This window comes from Misgurnus anguillicaudatus, chromosome 14, assembly GCF_027580225.2.
Source record: "Misgurnus anguillicaudatus chromosome 14, ASM2758022v2, whole genome shotgun sequence".
NCBI lineage: Eukaryota > Metazoa > Chordata > Actinopteri > Cypriniformes > Cobitidae > Misgurnus > Misgurnus anguillicaudatus.
Window position 1 is genome coordinate 34022841 of NC_073350.2, and position 22899 is coordinate 34045739.

Consider the following 22899-nt stretch of genomic DNA (forward strand, 5'->3'; position numbering starts at 1 on the left):
GGACAACCTTGATTTAAGGTGGGTGGCATTCCTCATGACTATGTTGGTAGGAGTCATCCACTAGTGCTTTTGCACCGCCTCTGGCGGTCAGGAGGAATGAAACAGAACGCTAGTTACGTATGTAACTGTGGTTCTGTGAATTCCGGATGACCGCCAGAGTTCTTTGTCATGCGGAATGCGCGAGAAAGGCGTTCATGAGGCAGAAGGCTGAGCTGGTTGGCTATTTATTGCTCAGGGCTCAGCCTATGTCACCATGTGACTTTGTTGGTATATTTTCTCGACCTATCTAGCTGGCGCTGCGATAATCCACTAGTGCTTTTGCACCGCCTCTGGCGGTCATCCGGAATTCACAGAACCACAGTTACATACGTAACTAGCGTTTACAGCCAAACGGTTGACCACTGTGTGTGTATATGTGTCCAGTCACAAAACTCCCACACAACGTTAGTATTGTGATTGAAGTGTGTAGGTCATGATGCACTTTGATAATGAAGCTAAAATATTAATATGAATTTGATTTGTGTTTACTTTGATTATGACTTTAGCCAAATAAGAGTAATTAAAAACCACTGTTTACATCTTAGTTTTGCAGTTGTTTTATTTGAATATTGTTGTGCATGTAAACATTGAAACCCACTTGTTTTAGCCACTGATGCTCCACATCAGAGCAGCACATCAAACTGCTAACTACACAACCAGAAGAAATGAACAGGAGATTTAGTGTCATTTGAGGTTATCAACATATAAACATGCTTTTCACAGTGGAAAAGTTAACATCAGGTTATTCTGAACCCCGGGTTAACGGAATCCTGGGTTATCTGTTTCACGTGTCACACTGTTCGTGCTTAACCAGGGGTTAAGAGATAACCCTGGGTATTCATAATCTGAAGTTACACATTGTGTATTCCTAAACCCTAGGTCAGGTGTCTAAAACCCTGCTCATTCACCTGTCTGTAATTATCAAGCAACCCTGAACACCTTGATTAGCTGTTTCAGCTGTGTTCAATTTGGGTCAAAAGTTATTATATTATATTTTTTACTTGTTTAAAAAAGCTTTGTTGCATGTTTAATTTTTATTAGGTAATAAAAAAGACAGTCCAATAAGATATTGTAGGTGGAGCAGTAAATGTTCTCAAGAAACAGAGCTTTCATTAAGCTGTTTTGTTGTATGTATTAAATGTTTTTAAAAGTACATTCCATCAATTAATTTCCATGTGGATTTGTCAACATTTAGAGGAATCTCTCTGTAAATAGCAGTTGTTTTGGACAGTAGCACGAGGTGCTGTGCTGATCCCCTTGTCTGTAGCGTAACAGCAAAAACACTAAGCTGTGTTCATACAGCGCTGCGCAGATCGAACAAGATATGACATCACAGTACCGCGAGATCAAACTTTATCAATACGTGCTCGAATCGCTCACGCGATATTTCAACGTGACATCCTTTCGGCCTTCCTATCAACGACACTTTTACTACGCAAGTCAGCAGCAGTGGATTCGTTTCCCTGGAAATGCAGACACGTGATAATGACATCACCGCTGTTAGCCCCAATTTCCCGCGAAGCAGACTACACGCGCTCATTATAGGAGGAAAGGTGAGTTCAGTCCTATGTATAATAACATATTTTTGCAAAATATGAAAGATAAGCAGGATTAACATACGATTTGTGGTAATTTTATCTTATTTGACGGTTTGTGGTCAAAAATATTATCTTCCTGAGTAGCCTATAATGATATTGGCATTGGTCAGTAAACAAACATTCGGTTTCAGAGTAACTTAACTTACTTTACTGATCTATTAATGTTGTCCATAAACGACTAAGTGCCTAGTAAAATTATGTGAAATAGCAGTAATAGATTGGGTAATTAGTAATTAATTCTTATTGTTTAATCTAAGTTTCAATCATGCGATTTTCTTATCATGCACAGTGGCACGAATAGCCACAGATATCTTTAAAGATTTTAAGTTGTGTATGTATATCTAAGTTAACTACAGTTGTGTATGTATGTGTGTGTGTGTATATATCTAAGCTATATGTATATTTACAAAAGTATACATGCATATACATAAGTTAGATACATATGTTATACCATTTGTTGGCTATTTGGGTAAACAATTTTAGCAACCTTAATATTATGGTTGATTAATCGATTGATTAATTTAATTATTTTCAGTCATTGCATGTCACTGCAGTCGCCATGATGCTGGGTATACCAAGGCAGAAAAAACGAAAAAGACCTCAACAGGATGCTGAGCATCACATTACTTGCAAAACAGACAAGCCTGAGCTTTATGAGCAAGTTATCAGCAAATATAAAGGTAAGATAAATTCTGTAGTATAGACGGTTTTCTTTCATGTACGCAAATGTAAGTTGCAAAGCATAGTTTATTTGTATGTGCATACAGACTATTGATGCATGCGCATTGCGACAAAATGCAACACATCGCCTGGGCTACCTACTTCAAAATCCGTCAGTGAATGCATGATGGAAATTGTGTCACGTGCACTCTACATGGACTCTTGTGATAGATCCTGCTGACTTAAAGGGGCAATGAATCTGTCGATTTTATTGTTTTACTACTGTTGTCTGATATCTACTTATGATGTTCAAGTGGTTTTTCCATTCAAAAACATCAAAGGCAATAAGTAATAGGTTATTTTGTAACATGGATTAGTTGCTCTCTGGATAATGGTTCGTTTGAAGGGGCGGGCCGCAGTGAAGACCTGGACGTAAACGCCCACTGCTATGATCCCCGTCATTACATGTGGGGAAATGTTTTAAAAACATTGATGTGTAAAAATAGCAGCCGAACACAAATATGTTTGAGCCACAAAAGATTCTGGGTGCTAAAGATGATACCCATAAATGACAATACGTATAGTAAAGTATAAACAAAACTATAAACTCAACGTGACTAAATTACCATAAACAACACAAGTAAGCACGCATCAGAATCTAAACCACGGCTGATAAGTCCTTATCACTAACTTTGTATATTTCTATTGTGCTTGTGAGGTTGCTCTTACATACACGTAACGTTACATACCACAGTTATATGATAAAAAAGCTTTGTTGAGTGTTGGACCTTACAAACGCGACTTGCCTAAATTACCGTATACAACACAGTAAGCAGGCATCAGAATCTAAATTAGGGCTGGTAAGTTCTTCCTTATCACTAACTTTGTATATTTCTATCGTTATATTACAGTCATATTGTTAAGTGTTGCACCTTTATTAATGGTTTAATTTTTTTTAGTAAATTAAAACAGTAAAATATACGTGTTTAGACACTGATGTTACAACAGGACATATCAAGCGATCTTTTACTAAACAGTAGTGACGCGTAGTAACTTAAAGTAAAATGTATTACTCACTGTGTATACTGTTGTGTCATTCCTGCCAGATGCAATATTACTGGTGCTTTTAATCACAGTTTCTCTGCAAATCCAGCACCGACTCATGGCTTCTTTACAAATGAATCCGTGGTACACATAGTAAACAAACACTCCCCACCCGAGCTGGAACTTCTTCAAAAACAAACTTTAACCACGCATTCCTAATGTTATGTTCCAAGCCTCCGTTAAACAGCGTCTGTGTTCTTCCCATAGACGGTTCTTCCACAACCGAACACTTTGTTGGGTACTTATAACAGATCACCACGTCAAAATAAAAGGAAACATGTTTTCAAAAGTCATTTTGGTTACATTTGGCAATCTTTAAAGACATGTTTACTAGGGGTGGCACGGTTCACAAAACCCTCGGTTCGGTTCGTATCATGGTTTAATGGCCACAGTTCTCGGTTCTGTACGGTTCTTGTTGTTATTTTTACTTTTAATTTTTAACACTCCAGAAATGTATTATCTTATGAATGTAGTAATTATCCATAATTTAGGATACATTATTAAAAAAGTTATATCATGTAATCATGCACAAACTGAATTTGACTTTAAGCACATTATTGGGACCCTCTCTTTTTTTGGCAAAAAAGGAGAATGTGTATATGAAGAGCTCTTTTCCAAAACGCTATAAATCCATTTCAATAGTTTTCAGAAAAAGTAAATTTTTTACCCAGACCCACACATTTTGTGAATATTCAATTTATTCTGTTATAATAGTTTTTTTGCTCAATCTGAACATGTTGAATAATGATTATTAAATCAAACGACAATATTGTTGATTATAAATTCAAAGATAATTTTATTTTTTTTCAAAACGCTATAAATCCATAATTTTTTTCCATAAATTGATGTTTTTTCTTTAAAAAAAAACAAAAAAAAAAAACCAAATAACAGAACATCCAACATATACTCAGGGACTCTACTATAAATTAATAAGTAAATTATTCAGATTGTGATATACATTGGAGCCAGTATGAAATAAACAGAATTACACATAACTAACTTGCTATTACTCCCTCCACCATTTCAGTTTTCTCCTTAGCTGGGCGTTAGGATCCTCTTTTGCTTAATATATTTCACATCTCTCTCTCTCTCTGTCTCTCTGTCTCTGTCTCTCTCTATCTCTCTCTCTCTCGTCTACACACAGTTTGTATTAACCTCACACGCACACACAGCGAGCTCCCCTCGTTCTGTTCTCAATGACATACCATGTAACAACGCGCTCATAATGTCCAATCCAAAAAGCACAACTTTACAGATGTCCCTGCATTGGTCACTAGCCACATTTTTTACTTTTGCACGACATTGATCAATGTATCAAACGCCAGTCTGTCTATCAGCAGGCTATCGAACTATTCAGTACTTTTCATGTTACGTTAGCAGGCTTCTTCACAGGAATTAAACTTTATCGCGAACGTACACAACGGTATTAAACGAGCCAGTTCTGAAACGAAAGTTGTACATACCAAACACTTTGATGAAGATCGCCTTGCAAACGGGTACCATCTCCGGATGATGTATTCACATGACATTAATCCTCATTTTGAGTAATGAATGAACATAAACAAACATCTGTTCAGAGCGCCGCCATTTAGTCAGGTCCGAATCTTCAAGATTGTGTAACCCTGTAGGCATTTTTGAGGAAAAGTTGTTATACCACATTTTTAGAAAGTTCAATGTCTCCTGAATAAGGATCCAGCATATAACATTGAAATAAGGGTCCCATTTGCTTGTAATTGTTATCGAAACAATAGGTGCATTATTCACAGTCAAAACACTACAGGTGGATAGGGAAAAATTTTTAAGTTATAGATATCATCATAAAACTTTTCCAGTTTTTCACTATCATAGAGGCAAACATTTTTTGTATTACAAGTTTTCTGAAATTTCATGTTTACATATGCAAATGAGGCATTATCTACTTAAATATGTGCTAATTCGCATAATCTAAACTTTTATATCGGAATTGAAATCCACAGACTAGTGGATAGTCAGTGTAGAAAAATTAACAGTTGTGCTTTGTATTTTCTTTGCACTGATCTACAGTGTTGGGGAGTAATTAGTGACGCTACTGACACAACTACATTTTTCTGTATTTCAGTTACTTTTAAAACAGTGTAGCTTTAACAGTAGTTAAATACTTTCCCCAGCATTAAGTGGTGTAGCGCAACCACACTACATTGCACAGCTAAACGGAATCTGGGACCTGCACCTTTGTGCATTCCAGCAAATGTTGCCCTATTTCATGTGCTATAACCACATCAACTATGCTTGGTGGGGGACAATCTACTGAATGAGATGAACCAACTTCCACAGCCTGTGAAGGAGTTTGAGGCTGGAAACTTGTAGTCAAGCGCTCTTTACATCGCTTCAACCAAGTGGATCCCGATCATAGTCACGAGTGGCTACTAGGCTGTATTGGAAAAAGGGAGGAATTGTTGGTATCACAAAGATATCTTCAGCTCTTGGCAGATGGGCTCTGTCTTTCAACTTCCGATCCCATCTTGCCCATGACACAAAAGTTGCCATTGGTCTGGATACAGATGATGCCTACATCCACAATGAAACCACAAAGGGCAGAATGAAACAGGACTCAATAGATGAAGATGCTTTGCTTGCAGTATTGCAAAGATTTGGTCTCTTTTCGCTAACCTGCCCCAGACACTGCAAAACATTGCAAACAAAGACTTTGCCACCCAGGATATTGAAGATGAGCTGTTGACAGCTACACAGAAAGGGCAAAGTCAACTGGATACATTTGTAGAGGAGAGACTGTTGCCATCTGAGGGAGGAAGAGTCACTTTTGCTTCCCTGTTTGAAGTTCAACAGTCAGACCCAATCACTGGGAAGGCAAAAACTGTCTAGGCAGACAGAAACACTCTACAGTGCCTCATTGCTGCATATGATGCAGGACGCCCAGTCAACCTCAAAAGTATTATAATTCATGAACTATTCGTTGTACCTCTGTCCTTGGCAGAAGTTAATGGACAGCTTTGTTCAGGTTCAAAGGCGATACTTGCTAAAGTCTTGAATGCTGACATTCCATGTCCCAACCACCTTGGTGCCACAGACCTACAAGATGAATCAATGCTTATCAGTGATGGTCAAGCTTTGGTCATTGCTATTGTGAAGCCACAAGAAGCAAAGACTTTTGGAGATCTGGCAGACATTTCAGCAAATTGATGTTCTGTTTGATCGCTACCATACACACTCAATCAACCAACAGTGGAACACGTAAAAGGCATAAGAAGAAGAAGAAGTATCTCTATTTGTAATGAATTTATTAATGCATTAAACATGACCTATGACTTAGTTTTAGTGTTTATTTTTTGTTTTTATACCACCCAGTGACTGATGCCACCAAATTGAGATCCAGCACCACCAGCTGTACAACTTGGTGGCGCCAGTGCCACCTCTCTCAAATGTTAGTCTGTAACCCAGCAGCTATTTCTGCCAACCCCTGAAACCATAGGATGGAAGACAAGAGGGGAATTTCCTTACTCCTCAACTCATGTCACTACCCCCAGTTCCAGATGCCTGTGAGAAGTTAATCACCTGTGCCTGCACCACTGGGTGCAAGATAGCCCGATGCAGCTGCAAGCCTAATCCATTCACTGCATCTTGCATATTCAGATAGTCCAATGATACTTGTATGTACAAATAACTTTTAGAAAATCTAATCACAGTATTGTTGCTTGATTTTGTTGAAATTTCAGAGTTACAGCCGCAATTTAAACATTAAAAACGGTCCCTTTCATGTTAAAGGCGGAGTCCACGATATTTGAAAAACGCGTTGGAAAAGGAGACGGGCCGACTACCAAAACACACTTATAGCCAATCAAATCAAATCAAATGCCGGGTTGGTATGTGTGGGGCGGGTCTATCAACAGAAGGTCCAGATTCTATTGGGGTAGGGGCGTGTTTGTTTGGGTGATTTCAAATATCAACATTGGCTTTCAAACATCGTGGACTCCGCCTTTAATGTTGTTTTTTAATTTTTTACATGTTTAAATATTCTGAGCATTCACAGTTTAGTTCTAATGTTTAATGTTTAAACGGCAATAAATGCATTAAAATGATTTTTTGGCAGCCATTTTGTTTTTATTGTTTATGCCAAAACAGTTATGTTTACAACTTGTTATATGGCAGAAATGGATTCAGCACCTAAAAATCATATAGAAACAACACTTGAAGTACTTTTCCTTAAAAATGCCTACTGGATCTTATCCAGGGCTATTTATCTATTTTGGGACTTGACTAATTGGATTGCGTCGAACGCTCATCGAGTTCTGATTGGTCGAGAGGATAAATCGCGTTTAGGCTAAAAATAGACTCGGCGCTTATCGCGTTTTGGAAAAGAACGGCATCTTGTGCCTACATTTTAACAAGGAAATGTAGTGATTTGGCATGAAACGTTCATGGAGCAGTGAATAGTTTCAGTACACAGCCAAATGACATGACAAACTCATTTTTTTTTAAAATGGCGTTTATCGCGTTTTGGAAAAGAGCTCTTCATATCCATCTTATGTGCCTTTTTAGCACACAAAGATAACTTGCATTTATCAAACTGCCAACTTCAGTGTAGCTTTAAGATTTATCACTGAGAGGCTGCTTAAATACTGCAGAGAGTATATGTGGACGAGAGAGAAACACAACGTTTACACCTGTAATATTTAAATCCGTCTCTTTTTTCCACTTTTGACCACTTCTGTCCTGGTTACTTTAAGAGGCAATTTATGAAATAAGATCGCGCAACTTTCCTACGCTAGCAAAATGAAACTACGCGGAAATCAGCCGCTTTAGTTTTATCAATAAAAGGCTAAAAATAGCGCACGTTCACTGTGTTTTCGCGGCAGAAGTCAGAAAAGACGTTCAGTACCTTAGCTTAGATAAATGGGCGGAGAGAAGGCGGTCTCCTGTGGCTGTTCGAACAAATTCAACCCATAGACTGCAGTTCTATCTATTGTTTTATTCTACTGTCATTGTAGGTAACATCATCCAACTCCGGGCAGACTTTCTTTTCTCTCCCACTTGCCATTTCTACATGTAACATAACCTGCAGCACTCACTCTCCACAACAGTCAACTTTTCTTTCGCGAAAGGGAAACACGCCATCTGAGGCAAGGTCACATACAGGGCACGAGGCTATTGCGCATGCCATGAACCGTGCGACGCACACACGCTCCGAACTGAACGGTTCAGATTTTTTTCATGAACCGTGCCACCCCTAATGTTTACTGATTGTTGAGACACTGCATGGTTTGCTTTACCCCTGACCCACACATGTCACGCAAAGCTGTGGACGGGGCTACAAAAGTGGTCATTGTATATGGGTTTGGGGAGGTGTTTCAATTCTACTCTGACATCATATTTCAGCACATTCCTGAATAGACCATTTTCCTGGCTTGGTGCAAAAAACTGTTATATTTCAATAGCACGGACGTTTTCAAATTTGTGATGTTCATTTAAGTATGATGACCTCTTATATAACAAATTATCAAGGTAAAATTTATTGTTTTACTCCTTTTAATCCAGCCGACAACAACAAAATGAAAGATCCAACTAGGGCAATGTCCAAATTTGTTGGATACCACAGATAAAACTTCAGATCTAGTAATTTTTATTATTGTTTTTGGATAAGAGCTCATGAAAATAATAATTAACTTTAAAGGAACATCAGAACTTACTGGTATTTTTTTCTTTTTAGGACGTGGAGTTTTCACCACTGAAGCATTTTTTAGAGGTGATTTTGTCCTTGAATACAGAGGTGAACTTCTGACTTCAGAGGAGAGCCTTGATCGATCTAAACTCTACAATGACGTTGAGAACACATTCTTGTTTGATTTTCAGTGGCATGGCAAAAATTGGTGGTGAGTATAGAGTTGTCTTGAAGTAATAGGGCGGTTAAGGGTTAGTTCACCAAAACTCCTGTGGCCGGTTGCATAAAACTGTAAGACTAGTCTTTAAAGTTAGTCATAAATTTTTTTCTTCAAGACTGATCATAACTGTTTTAAGTATGTTACATAGAAAGGTAGATTGGTCTAATTTAAATCCAAATAATAAGACTGATTAGCCCTAACTAATTGCTAGTTAGTCAGAATAATTCTTAAGACGCAGTCTTAATGTCACGGCTATGTTTATGCAACCGGCCCCTGGGTCCTGGTGATCCTCGTCTCTGCACATTTGGTATGACGCACTCAGTACCCAGCTGATGATTTTTATTGTGTGTAAAAAAGCAGACACAAAGGGGCAGTTTACCATACAGGGTTTAGATTAATCCAGGACTAGGGCTTAGTAATATTAGGACATTTTACAAAAAAAATTTGCTGTGCATCTTGTGATAAAAACAGTGGCACTGATATGTTAAAGAGCACCTATTGTTTTTAAATTTCCTCTGGTGTTTAAGTGTGTATTTGTACATGTTAACAATATGCAAAAGTTACAAACCCCAAAGTAAACCATGACGCAAGTTATCGTCTCCAACGTAAATCTCTTTTCTTGGATTACAACAAACACACGGCTTGTAGGCAAAAGGTTTACTTCCTGGGATTGGTGATGTAGACAAGACCGACATTATCATAATTCATCCTGCTTCGAACTCAACCTGCAAGTTAACTCCTGTAACTCCTGTTAATAACTGAATCTTTCAATCATGGTAAGAAGTCTCACGTTTCCAGCTGACAGAGCTAATCAGACCAATCACAACATACAGATTAGCTGACCAATTAGGCACACAGCTTTTCAAATCCGTGCGTTTCAGGAAGAGAGTTAAATCTGGAAATACAAAAATAAACCTTATGTGGAAAATAATGTGTTTTTTAACCATAAACCACATGAACACATATTCTACCAAATACACAAAATAATATTGTTTTTTTTTAAATGAAATAGGCGCTCTCTAAGATATCTCAGTGCAAGCTGTTTTCTGTTCAGACAATTCAAACTTGTATTTAAGTCTGGGAATAGACTTTAGCCCTGTTTAGGAATCTGCCCCAAAATGTGTAGAGCAGACCATATAACCAGACCCACTGATGTAAAATGCCTTAAAGCCCAAAAAACTCATTTTGATTTCATGTAGTTGTTAAGATATGTTTACAGAAGTTACTCTTACGAGGTACAGGCATAAAGGAAACAACTGCTGTACAAGATTACAAATCAGTCTCTTATGCTTGGTGGTATTTTTATGTATTTATAGCATTGATGCATCCAAGGAAGATGGGTCCTTGGGAAGACTTGTAAATGATGAGCACAGAAATCCTACATGCAAAATAAGAACTGTTGAAGTGAACAAAAAACCTCATCTGTGTCTTTTTGCTGTACGAGATATTCAACCAGGGGAAGAAATCACTTACAGTTATGGAGATTCAGATTGGCCTTGGCGAGCTAAGGTACTGTCAAGTATATCCTAAGAATCTTTAAAAATATTTCATGATTACATTTTTCTCTTATGCTGATTTGATACCATATGATTGTGTTCTCATATTTCTCAAATCTTTCATTTAGGTATCATCAACAGAATCCAGTGATAAAAGCCCAGTCAGCAGTTTGGATTTGCAGAAATTGGTAAGTACACAAAACATCTATATTCGGGTTCTATACAGTCATGTGGGAAACTAGCAATTTGAGAGGTTTTTGACATATTGGACAAGCATTTAATCCTCTGTGAAACAGTGCCACAACTTCTAAATCATGCATTTTTTCAGTAAACGTATTCTTGTTTTTTTTTTAAACAGAGGAATACTGACAGATTTAAAAAGTAGGTTCAGCTAAAGTTACTGTAGGACAGATGAACGTGTAGCTTATATTACTGCATCTCACTGTCTTTTATACATCACAGTATAAAACAAAACCATACAAAAGCTTAGCAAATACAGTACAAAATTTACCCCCTAACTCTTCTTTTCTGACTTCCAGTTCCATCAGGCTCCTCCTGTTTCCTCATCTGCCTTGTATAAGGTGTACATCAATGAACCACATAAGCAAGTTGAGCCACAACAGTCAGGCAAAGCAAGTACATCAGAGAATAAAATGGTAACCATTCTATACATGTAGAAAGTATCTTAGGCTGTTTACTTCATCAGATAACTAGTTACACTATATGGACAAAAGTATTGGACAGCAACTTCTAGTGAACACATTTAACTACTCATTTCTGTGAGCACAAATCTTAATGCTACAGTATATAATGATATTTTCCAAAATTGTGTGCGTCTAATTTTATAGCAGCAGTTCGGGCAGAGCTCTTTTCTATTCAAACATGACAATGGCCCCACAATCGATTTTGTGTTTTAAAGACATTCAAGTCTTTAGTAAATCACAACAGTCGTTATTTAACAACAAAATGATGGTTTGCGCTGGCACAAGCTGTTAGTAAATCTGGCCCATAGACCCTTCTTACTTTATGTGCTATATCTTTTCTAACAGATTTATGGGTTTCCTTATTTAGTTTACTAAACTAAATTTATTTGGCTTGCTCTTAATCTAAACCAGAGCACTTGAAATTAAGCAATATTTTATATTTACTTTTTGTTTTCTATATTTTTAATTGGTTTTGCCTAATGTCTTTGAAGTCACAGCTTTTAACATTATGTACATTTTACTTTTATTTTAAGTTAAATACCTTTTCATATATCCTCAGAAACTCAAAGATTGCCATGAGCGCTTTAACAGAGCACAAATTAAAACGAAAAAGACTGCCATAGAGCAATCACAAGAATATTTCATGGTGAGTAATATTTGGATATGATCATCACATTACTTGATTAGCACCTCAGTCAATTAAGACTTTATTATTTAAAGTGTTAATAGTTGTTGAACAGTTTCCATGCTGCTTTTATTTATTTTTTTTTTTTCAATTATACTTTTAAAGTTACAGACAGTATTATAGCATACACATTTAATGCATCGTCTTAGGCACCCTGTGCTATGTCTACCTCTGTAGAAGCCTTATTTCCCTCATACCCTTCTCCTTCTCCTGTGCAGCCCTCATCACCTGTGAAGACCACATCATGGTCCTCTTCTAATGTGCAGCCTTCATCACCTGTGATGACCACATCATCTTCCTCTGCCCTTGTGCAGCCCTCATCACCTGTGAAGACCACATCATGGTCCTCTTCTCATGTGCAGCCCTCATCACCTGTGATGACCACATCATCTTCCTCTGCCCTTGTGCAGCCCTCATCACCTGTGAAGACCACATCATCTTCCTCTGCACTTGTGCAGCCCTCATCATCTGTGATGACCACATCATCGTCTTCTTCTCCTGTGCAGCCCTCATCACCTGTGAAGACCACATCATCGTCCTCTTCACCTGTGCATCCCTCTACACCCTTGCCCTGTGCTGCTTCCACCCCTGTGATTTCCTCATCACAGGTGTCTGAGACACTATCTTTAATGGAGGTGGGTAATTGAGATTAGTAAGAACTGTTTAATGTGAATTCACAGACCTAATATTATTATCATCTATGTCATGGTGCAAGAAGATTTTATGATATAGTTGTATTGTACAGAGTTTCTGTTTGTGATTATCAAACCGTGCCAAGTGTGCCATCTACTAAGGCCTTATTTGCTGAGCTACAGTTTGAAATATATCTAGTTGAAATAACTGTTTTTTACTCTTAAGTGTTTTATTTTTTTAATTATTATTATTTACATTTAATTATTATATACAATTTTATGTACATTAGTTTTGTTTGCCTTAATGAGTGCATCTGGAAAAAGAACAATCAAGAAAAAGACAGGTTTGTAATTAACCATGCACTTTATATGCTTAAATGAGTTCCTCTTGTTGAAAATCAGTTGGATTCTGGCAGTTGTCTATCCCATTAAGCAAGTTTTTAAACATTTAGTAAAAGAAATAATTTTGCATGATTTAAGTAAGTGTAACATTTTTCTCATTTAGTATTCTGGGAGTGCCTACAGTGATTCAGATGTTACGGACTACAGTGATGTTGACTACATACCCCAGTTCAGCTCAGATGAATCAGATGGAAGTGCTTCTGGACAAAGCAAGGCTGAAAGGAGTTCAGATGGATCAAACAATAAGTCTGAATGTAGTGATCCTAGACCCAACAAACGTTTAAGACATACTAAATCACCCCTTTCAAAAAGGAAAGCTGAAGAGGCAGGTAGTTCATCTGGCAAATGTATGACAGCAGTGTCATCAAAAAGGATGAAATGCCAAACTGAAGAGACCGAAACCTCATCTGACAAAAAGACTTTGGTTCAGTCAATGCCATCACCACAAAAAAAGAGCAGGTCATATAACAAAAAACAGTATTGCCTTTATTGCTCTAAGCCATATGCAAAAATGGCAAGACACCTTGAGTTTGTACATCGCAATGAAGTAGAGGTTGCAAAGGCTGTAGCTTTCCCAAAACGTTCCAAAGAACGAAGAGTCCAGTTAAACCTTCTTAGAAAAAGGGGCAACTTTGCCCACAACACAGATGTGGTGAGAAAAGGGGAAGGTGAGATGATTGCCTGCTACCGTCCAAAAAAGTGCAAAAACCCCAAAGAATTTATCCACTCTATTCACTGTCAAGGCCTTTACAACAAGCTCAGCCTATGGAAACACATTAAAAACTGTCCACTTAAACCGAAGGATGATGATGCTCAGGGCAGAAAAAGAGTAAGATCTCTTTGTGCCCTAAAAACATCTGTTGGCTTAGAGGTGAGTAAAGGTTTCAAGAAAGTACTTTCCCTGATGAACTATGACGAAGTTTCACGGGTGATTCATAGTGACAGATGCATCATGCAACTGGGAGAGCACATGTTTAACAGGATGGGATCTGATGTGACCAAACATGACTACATCCGACAGAAAATGAGAGAAGTTGGCAGACTTCTTCTTGAAGCAAGAAGGATAACCCCACTGAAAACAATGGAGGACTTCATGATACCAGCAAACTTCAAACATGTCATATCAGCTGTGAAAGTTGTGTCTGGCTTTGACGAAGAGAAGAACTCTTACCGCATTCCCTCTTTAGCCCTCAATCTTGGACATTCTTTAAAAAAGATCTGTAGCATTGTTGAAAGTAATGCGATGATGTATGGAGACCATGAGCGTGCTGAGTGTGCTCGAGACTTCAGAAAAGTACACCAAGCAAGGTGGAATGAATACATTTCTGCTGGTGCTATAACTACATTGAAGGAAGCCAAGTGGAATGCACCACAGATCATTCCTTTCACTCAGGATGTCAAAGTCCTGCACGCACATCTAGAAAAGAAACGGGATAAATTCCTTAATAAACTTAAAAACTGCCCCTCTGCAGACAGCTATGCTGCTTTGGCCAAAGTCACACTCTCCCAAGTTATCCTGTTCAATAGACGAAGAGAAGGTGAGGTGTCACGGATGCTTTTGTCAGCTTTTCAAAGCCGGGATTCTTCTGAGCTGCATGAAGACATAGCCATCTGTCTTTCTGAGTTCGAGAGGAAGCTGTGTAAACACTTTACCAGAGTAGAGATCCGTGGTAAGCGAGGGAGAAAGGTCCCTGTCCTCCTCAAACCTTCATTGGTTTCTGCCATGGAGCTGCTTGTTGAAACACGTGAGGCTTGTGGTGTCCCAAATGAGAATCCTTTTATGTTTGCCAGATCTGGTGCAATGTCTGCCTACAGAGGAGGAGAGTGCATAAGTAAAGCTGCTCGTGAATGTGGCATTAAGAATCCTGAAGCTCTTTCCTCAACCAGGCTCAGGAAACACATAGCTACCATGTCAAAGATTCTCAACCTTGATGAAAATGAAGCAGATCAACTGGCTGATTTTCTCGGTCACGATATAAGGATCCACAGACAGTATTACCGGTTACCAGAGGGGACATTGCAGCTGGCAAAAATGAGTAAGGTCTTAATGGCAATGGAGAAAGGAACGCTGTCCCGCTTTAAAGGAAAGAGACTTGATGACATTGAAATCGACCCAAATGGTATGTATGAAATTAGATTTTTGTGCAAATTTGCAAATCTGTATTTATCTTTCATCATCTTTTGCAAAAAATGCATTGACTGATTCCTTTTATTGTTGTAGAGCAACTTGAGGCCGAAGGTAATTCAATGTCAAGTGATGAAGAGGATTGTAGTGACCTGCCTCAGACAACATCACCAGTACCAGCAGAGACTGATCAACCATCTGCTTCACAGAAAGATCAAGGTAAAAAATCTTTAAACTACACAAACAGCAAGAAATGGCAAACCCTGAATTGCTAAATACAATACCTATAGGCAACAGTAGCAAGACAGGAGCTTTTCAAAATTTGAGTTTGTTGTACAGTCAGTTTGAAGAAATAGATAAACATATATTATGTGATTTTGTCATTTGTTCACTAATTCTGCCTACACTGTTATGTGCAAAACCTGCAATGAAATTCACATACACAGTATGATTTTTATTTACATTGTTATATTTTAATGCATCAATGCAGAATACTTAATTATAAAAAGGATTTTACTATACAGCTGTAATATGGTAAATTGGGTATATACAAGTCTTAAAAACAGTAATATGTGCCCCGTCACGGAAACCAGTGACACAAGTCGGCAAAACAACTTTTGAGCTAATGATAGAAAAGCATTTTTATATTTTTTGCAGAATCTGTTGAGATCACGAAGTAGCCTCTACATGTTTGAGATAGCAGTATTTGTATATTTAAAAAGGTACATTTTGAGGTTGATATCTGCTTTTTTACGCAGTTTCTAGAATGCAGTAGGTGGCGTCGTAGTCTGTGTGCATTTACATGCAGGATAAGCCAGCTTTTGTTTCTTTTGTTATTGCCCCTGCCCTCAGCGTGGCTACTTAACCTCTTGAAAATGAGCCCCACTGTAGCCCAAACCAACCTACGTTCACTAAAATGGTTGTTTTTACCAAAAATACTCACAGTTAGGAGTCTTCTTCGTTTCATAGCTATTCGAGCTATTCAAGAAATCTTACGGAGTAGTCTAATTTCGACTCGCTCTCGCAGTACTTTGACGTCATCAGCCTGTCAGTTCTTGCAGCGCCACATGAAGTCGAACACACAAAATGAATTCAACGATCTTTGTGTGACTTTTATGTTATTGGCTACGTATTTTGTCTATCAATATTTGCCATGAAGTCATTGGCTGATGGAGGAACGATCGAGCGATACAGTGATATACAGTGTTACGACGTAAATAGTCATCAGATTGTATATTTATAATCTATTACCAGACTTTCATTCGAAATCTGATGTAAACAATAGACTATATATTTCTATATTTCACGGCATTTGTGGACAAAAATGGTCATTGGATGATTCACATGTCTGAAACAGACTGGATTCGACTTGTGATAAACACAAAAAATCCTGTTAATTTTTTGTCTATTGTCATCCAGACTTCTGTCACAAAAAACTACATATGATGATAGAGCATCTGTATCTCAAAACGGCTTTACAGGGTGTATGGCTTAGCTTAATGAGATGTAAATGAGCCCTATTGTCACTCCCAGCAGAACAGAGGTGAAAATGATCCAAACTTTAAAAGGCTATATCTCTGCTTTGAGGTCTTTTGAGTTCCTACATTCAAATGGCCACAACTTCTCCAAATATTATCTGATTCCCATGTGTTACACATCGCTGGAAAGCTTAGATACTACACATTACTACTTTTCGTGTTCGGTCACATATCTAAAAATTACAATGTTGGTGTTTTGGTGTAATATCAATTTCTTTTTAGTAGTGCTGCAGCGACGCGTCGACGTCATCGATTACGTCGACTACGAAAATACGTCGACATGCGTAAAATGCGTCGACGCATCACGCTGTTTACATTCATCTATGGTAAAGGCTGCTTCTGCTCCTGGAAGTGTTTTCCATACATTTATTTGTTTGTGTGCGCCGCAAAATCAACAATGGTTGCAACATTTACATTTTTATTTTCATTTAAAACGGCTTAATTTATTGTTGTGAGCGCTCAGTGGTGCCTCTCTTGTGCACGTGCGCTCTCTCTCTTTCTCTGCGTGAAGCCCCTAGACAGCGCCTCTCATACATGACACTGAGTGAAAGAATTAAAAGTTGGCTGTGTTTTCCGTGCGGATTCTTCTGTGTACTTGCATTTTCACGTAAACGTCAGATGTTACTGACAGAGAAGACGACTGATTCGAGTTTATCATGAAAGGTTAGCAGTGTTTTCACACACACGCTGGTTCTCTATGTGCTTGTGCGCTCTCTCTCTCTCTCCTATGCCTGCGCATGTCTTCTGTAGTAACTCTGTGTAATGGCAATTTTTTTAATTTGCGCCGAATTGTCTGCGATGTCGCGTTTATAAATCAAGATTTTAGTAACTTAGTAGGATTAAACACAAGGTTATTGGGTCATGTTTTGTCACTATTTTAATAGTCTTTGGGGTGGTTTCCTGGACAGAGATTAGCTTAAGCCAGGACTAGACCTTAGTTTAATTAGGAAATATAATTAGTTTAAACAAACATGCCTTACTAAAAACATTATTTGTGTGCATTTTGAGGCCAAACTAAGGGCACTGATGTATTTAAAGATATGTCAGTGGAAGATGTTTTCAGTTTGGACAGCTCTTATATTTATTTTAGTCTAGGACTAGTCTAATCCCTGTCTGGGAAAACGCCTCTATATGTCTGACAACAGAACAGATAATATGTGAAAATAGCATTCAGTTGTGAAAATACAATAAAACAAACAATGACTGTCAGATCAGACAGAGAGTAGAAAACAGATTATCCAACAGATTAAATAGCTAATCAAAAAAAGAACACTGTATTAATAAAAAAAATAATCGTTAGAGTAGTCGACTAATCAGAAAAATAATCGCTAGATTAGTCGACAGAAGAAATAGTAGTTAGTTGCAGCTCTACTTTTTAGTGATCTGGCTCCCAACTGCATGAATATTGCTTTTCAAGGTACTTTGTTTGAACTTGAAATGTCAAAGTTCAATATCCTATGTAGATGTTCCTCTGTTTGGCCAGGTTATGTTTCCTCATGTCATATTCTCTAGGGGCTAGGCTTCATTTATATTGGTATATTATTTAAATTACTATAGTTTTCATTCGCCACATTTATCAACACCCATTCATTTGTGTGATGGAATTGGCCACATGAAAGTTTAATGAATCACACATGAGTGTTGTTGTAAGATTATGTTTGCGCATGTATCTGTGCTTGTTTCTACATTTGATTGATAAATAAATCCCATTGACTTTAGTTGTAATAAGGATATGATTTTTCACTTTATAGGTTCATCAATACCTCCAAAAAGAAAATGGGAAGAAGTTGAGGTAAAAGCTGTTGAAAAACACATGATGAAGTTCATAAAGACATGCAAAGTTCCTGGTAAGCAAGACTGCGAGAGATGCATTCAAGCAGAGCCAGAAGCCTTGAAGGAACGTACGTGGACTGGTGTGAAAAATTATGTGCGAAACAGGATCACCACTTTAAAAAAACAGGGTGGATTATAGGGGAGCAAATAAAAACACTTTTTTTCTTTTTACTGTAAAAAACAGAGCATGGTGAGGAAAAGTTGCCATGTTACAAAAACATAAAATAATGAATGCCTTTTCTAGAATAACTTTTTAACATGTTTAGGGCTGCAAAATGATGAATTATGACCAATCGTTTGCAGAATTTTTTTTTTTTTTTACATCATATGTGTGTATTGTGTATAATAATTATCTATATATAAATACACACACATGCATGTTTATATTTAATAAATATAAAAATGTATAAACACATGTAAATGTTTATATGTATTTTATATTATATAAACACTTAAAATATAAATAGATTTTGTTTCTTCAAATTATACATTCATGTGTGTGTATGAGCTACATAATTATTATACACAGTACACACATATATGATGTAAACAAAAGCTTTTCTTCTGCAAACGATACATCATTTTGTATGTTTGTAATATATAATAGGTTCCTTTCAGACAAACTGTATTTATACTTTACACATCATGCTCTGTTTTTTTTAAAAATGAGTGAAAATAGTAAGGAAGAGTAAAGGTGTATGAAGAGGGAGAATTTGTTTGAGTACAGGAGGAAACAGAATATTAATGAGGTAAGCAAGACAGGAGAAGAGAGAGGATTGAACGTAATGGTAAGACGATAATTTCTGTAAAAAGCTGAGGAAAGCAAAAAGAACAAGCTGCACTGACAAATTTCTCATTTTCATTCTTTGTTTACATGCATGTTTACATGTTGTTATATGTTTACATGTTGCTATTTTTTTCTGTCATTCATTCTGTTCTATATGCACTTTTAAAATATGTCAGTATTGTTTATTTCCTTTAATTGTAATTACAATAGTTCAATGTAGACAGAAGTTAATTGAGTGAACTGAAAGTAAAGAGATAAAAGGAGAAGCAAAGATAAAAGAGAAGAGGGAGGAGCAAAAGGAAAGTGAAGTGGGAGGAGCAAGGTAGAAGGCAAGAAAGTAAAGGTGAAGAAAAGAGTGAAAGAGTTCATATCAGTTTCATTGATTATACTGTCTATATTTTATACTGACACTTTTATTGGCAAACTAAAATGCACTTAACTTTTAAGTAACTGTGTTTATGATTAAGTGCTGTTACTGGTATTGCCTAAAACTTCTGACATTTATAGCATGCATTTGCATGGTAAATAAATGGTTTGGAAGTCATTTTTCCTTGTTTTCTTGTAGTCCTCAAAGTGACTTAAAATCTGAGTTTGTGTATCAACTAAAGTCCTCAAAGTGACTAAAAATCTGACTTTGTGTATCATCCAAAGTCCTCAAAGTGACTTAAAATCTGAGTTTGTGTATCAACCAAAGTCCCCAAAGTGACTTAAAATCTGAGTTTGTGTATCAACTAAAGTCCTCAAAGTGACTTAAAATCTGACTTTGTGTATCAACCAAAGTCCTCAAAGTGACCTTAAATCTGAGTTTGTGTATCAACCAAAGTCCCCAAAGTGACTTAAAATCTGAGTTTGTGTATCAACCAAAGTCCCCAAAGTGACTTAAAATCTGACTTTGTGTATCATCCAAAGTCCCCAAAGTGACTTAAAATCTGACTTTGTGTATCAACCAAAGTCCTCAAAGTGACCTTAAATCTGAGTTTGTGTATCAACCAAAGTCCCCAAAGTGACTTAAAATCTGAGTTTGTGTATCAACCAAAGTCCCCAAAGTGACTTAAAATCTGACTTTGTGTATCATCCAAAGTCCCCAAAGTGACTTAAAATCTGAGTTTGTGTATCAACCAAAGTCCTCAAAGTGACCTTAAATCTGAGTTTGTGTATCAACCAAAGTGAATTGATATTATGTTGTTGTGTATGAATTGAGTTGTGTATGACCAGACTGCCCAAAGTGACTTAAAATATGAATTTGTGTATCACCAGAGTCTTGGATTTCAAGAAAGCAATAATTTTGGTCTATTGACATTAACTAGGCCAGTGGTTCTCAACGTTATTCCTGGAGGCCAACTGCTCTGCACATTTTCTAAGTCTCCCTTATTTAACACACCTGATTCAAATTATTAGCTCATTAGTAGAGATCAGCATGAACTAAACTAAGTCTGTCAGATAAGAGAGACATACAAAATGTGCAGAGCAGTGGGCCTCCAAGAATGGAGTTGAGAACCACTGAACTAGGCAATTCCTGTCTTTTATGTATGTTGAAGTAGTATTTATTCATAAAATCAGCTTACCAATCAATAATCACTAAATAATAGAAGAACTTAACTGTAACCGCTGTATATCTGCACTAGGCTGTTTTCAAGTCAGTATTTGAACTTTGAATTGTAATGTTGCTTATTAGAGTGAGTCATATACAGCATAATCTTAAAGTCCTCAAAGGTTAACATAATCAGAGTTTGTGTATCACCATTGTCCTCAAAAGTCGACTAGATCAGAGTTTGTGTTTGTCCTCAAATTGGACATAAAAAATACTGTCCCCAAAGTGAAGGCAAAATGTCAGGTCTGGAAAGAAGGCTTTTATTGAAAATATCAACTGATATCTGTAATGAGGGCATTTCCAGTAGTGCAGGGATATCTTTATTTTGTCTCTAGACCCTTCAGAAAGGGGTGTACCCAAAGGTAGGGTGTTCAGTCATACGTCCCCACTTGGTAGATAAGTAGGTATGTGTGTGTGTGTGTGTGTGTGTGTGTGTGTGTGTGTGTGTGTGTGTGTGTGTGTGTGTGTGTGTGTGTGTGTGTGTGCGTGTGTGTGCGTGCGTGTGTGTGTACCTGGTAATTATCACGTTGTGGGGATCAATTGTCCCCACAAAGATAGGAATACCAGTGTTTTTGTGACCTTGTGGGGACATTTTGATGTCCCCATGAGGAAACAAGCTTATAAATCAAACAGAATGATGTTTCTTGAAAATGTGAAGTAGCAGAAAGGTTTCTGTGATGGTTGGGGTTAGGGAATGGGGTAGGTTAGGGGAATAAAATATACAGTTTGTGCAGTATAAAATGCATTACGTCTATGGAATGTCCCCAAAACACATGGAAACCAGAGTGTGTGTGTGTGTGTGTGTGTGTGTGTGTGTGTGTGTGTGTGTGTGTGTGTGTGCGTGCGTGCGTGCGTGCGTGCGTGCGTGCGTGCGTGCGTGCGTGCGTGCGTGCGTGCGTGCGTGCGTGCGTGTGGGTGTGTGTGTGTGTGTGTGTGTGTGTGTGTGTGTGCGTGTGTATGTGTGTGTATGCATTTTACTAATTGTGTCATTTGTTATTTTTACATCTCTTAAGGAATTTAGGAACAATTTTTAAGCCTCCTAAGATCCAAGCTTTGGTTTGTCTTTTTTTCAGATTTCTTCCAGCTATTTTGGGGTTAAGATCCAATAAATATAATAACCAAATATTTTTCTTTGAACATGAAGCAGTGTAATTGTCCACATTTGTGCACAACAGGTTCCAGTTACACAGAATGAAGTGATATAGTGCAAACAACAAAACAATTTGATATCCAAGTATGTAGACATCCAGGTCTTAGGAGGTTAACTTATTCCCCAAAAGCCTTTTTAAAAAAAAAAAAAAAGTTGCCCGCCAGCTTTTTGTGATTTTCACAAAAGTTTCACAAAATGCCTTCAAGGAAAATGTTCTTCTATAAATAAGTAAATATACAAATATATCAAATGAAATAACAAACCCTCTGCTTTTAAAAAAACTAATAAACAGTAAAAAAGTGTTTCATCCTATCTTCATTTGTTCTCTTTTTATAACCTCTTAAATATGGGAAGGTGTCTTAAAAAATAAAAAATGTTGAGCAAAAAGCTGAAATAGTTGCATTTTTGTGAAGGAATTTTGTTAGAGATCAGATTCAGAGCAATGATCAAACCATACACAGACTTTTAAAAGTTGAAACATTTGTTTTTGCATCATTTTTTTATAAATTGGTAAAGAGTGCCATCTAGTTAATAATAGCGGAATTACAAATTAACATAAAAACTCGTCATTGGTAGGGAAATGTTTTCTCTGCAGTGGTGGTAAAAAAGGTAAAGTTGAAATGAAAAACTTTAAAAATAAAATTAGATTATGTCGTAATTTTTACAATGACTTATCTGG

General features: G+C 37.2%; 2 protein-coding genes across 3 annotated transcripts in view; both read left to right on the forward strand.

The window, feature by feature from the left end:
• The window catches only part of klhdc8a (kelch domain containing 8A), a 55092-nt gene that overhangs the window by 15457 nt on the left and 16736 nt on the right, over nt 1-22899 (forward strand). The gene's annotated exons all lie outside the window — the stretch shown is intronic.
• LOC141369524 (uncharacterized) lies at nt 962-20023 on the forward strand. The gene is made up of 11 exons (XM_073876385.1): nt 962-1592; nt 2173-2317; nt 9106-9268; nt 10594-10786; nt 10902-10961; nt 11313-11429; nt 12037-12123; nt 12381-12797; nt 13300-15316; nt 15418-15540; nt 18611-20023. The coding sequence occupies exons 1-11, from the start codon at nt 1509-1511 to the stop codon at nt 18829-18831; spliced, it is 3627 nt and encodes a 1208-aa protein (XP_073732486.1). The 5' UTR covers nt 962-1508; the 3' UTR covers nt 18832-20023.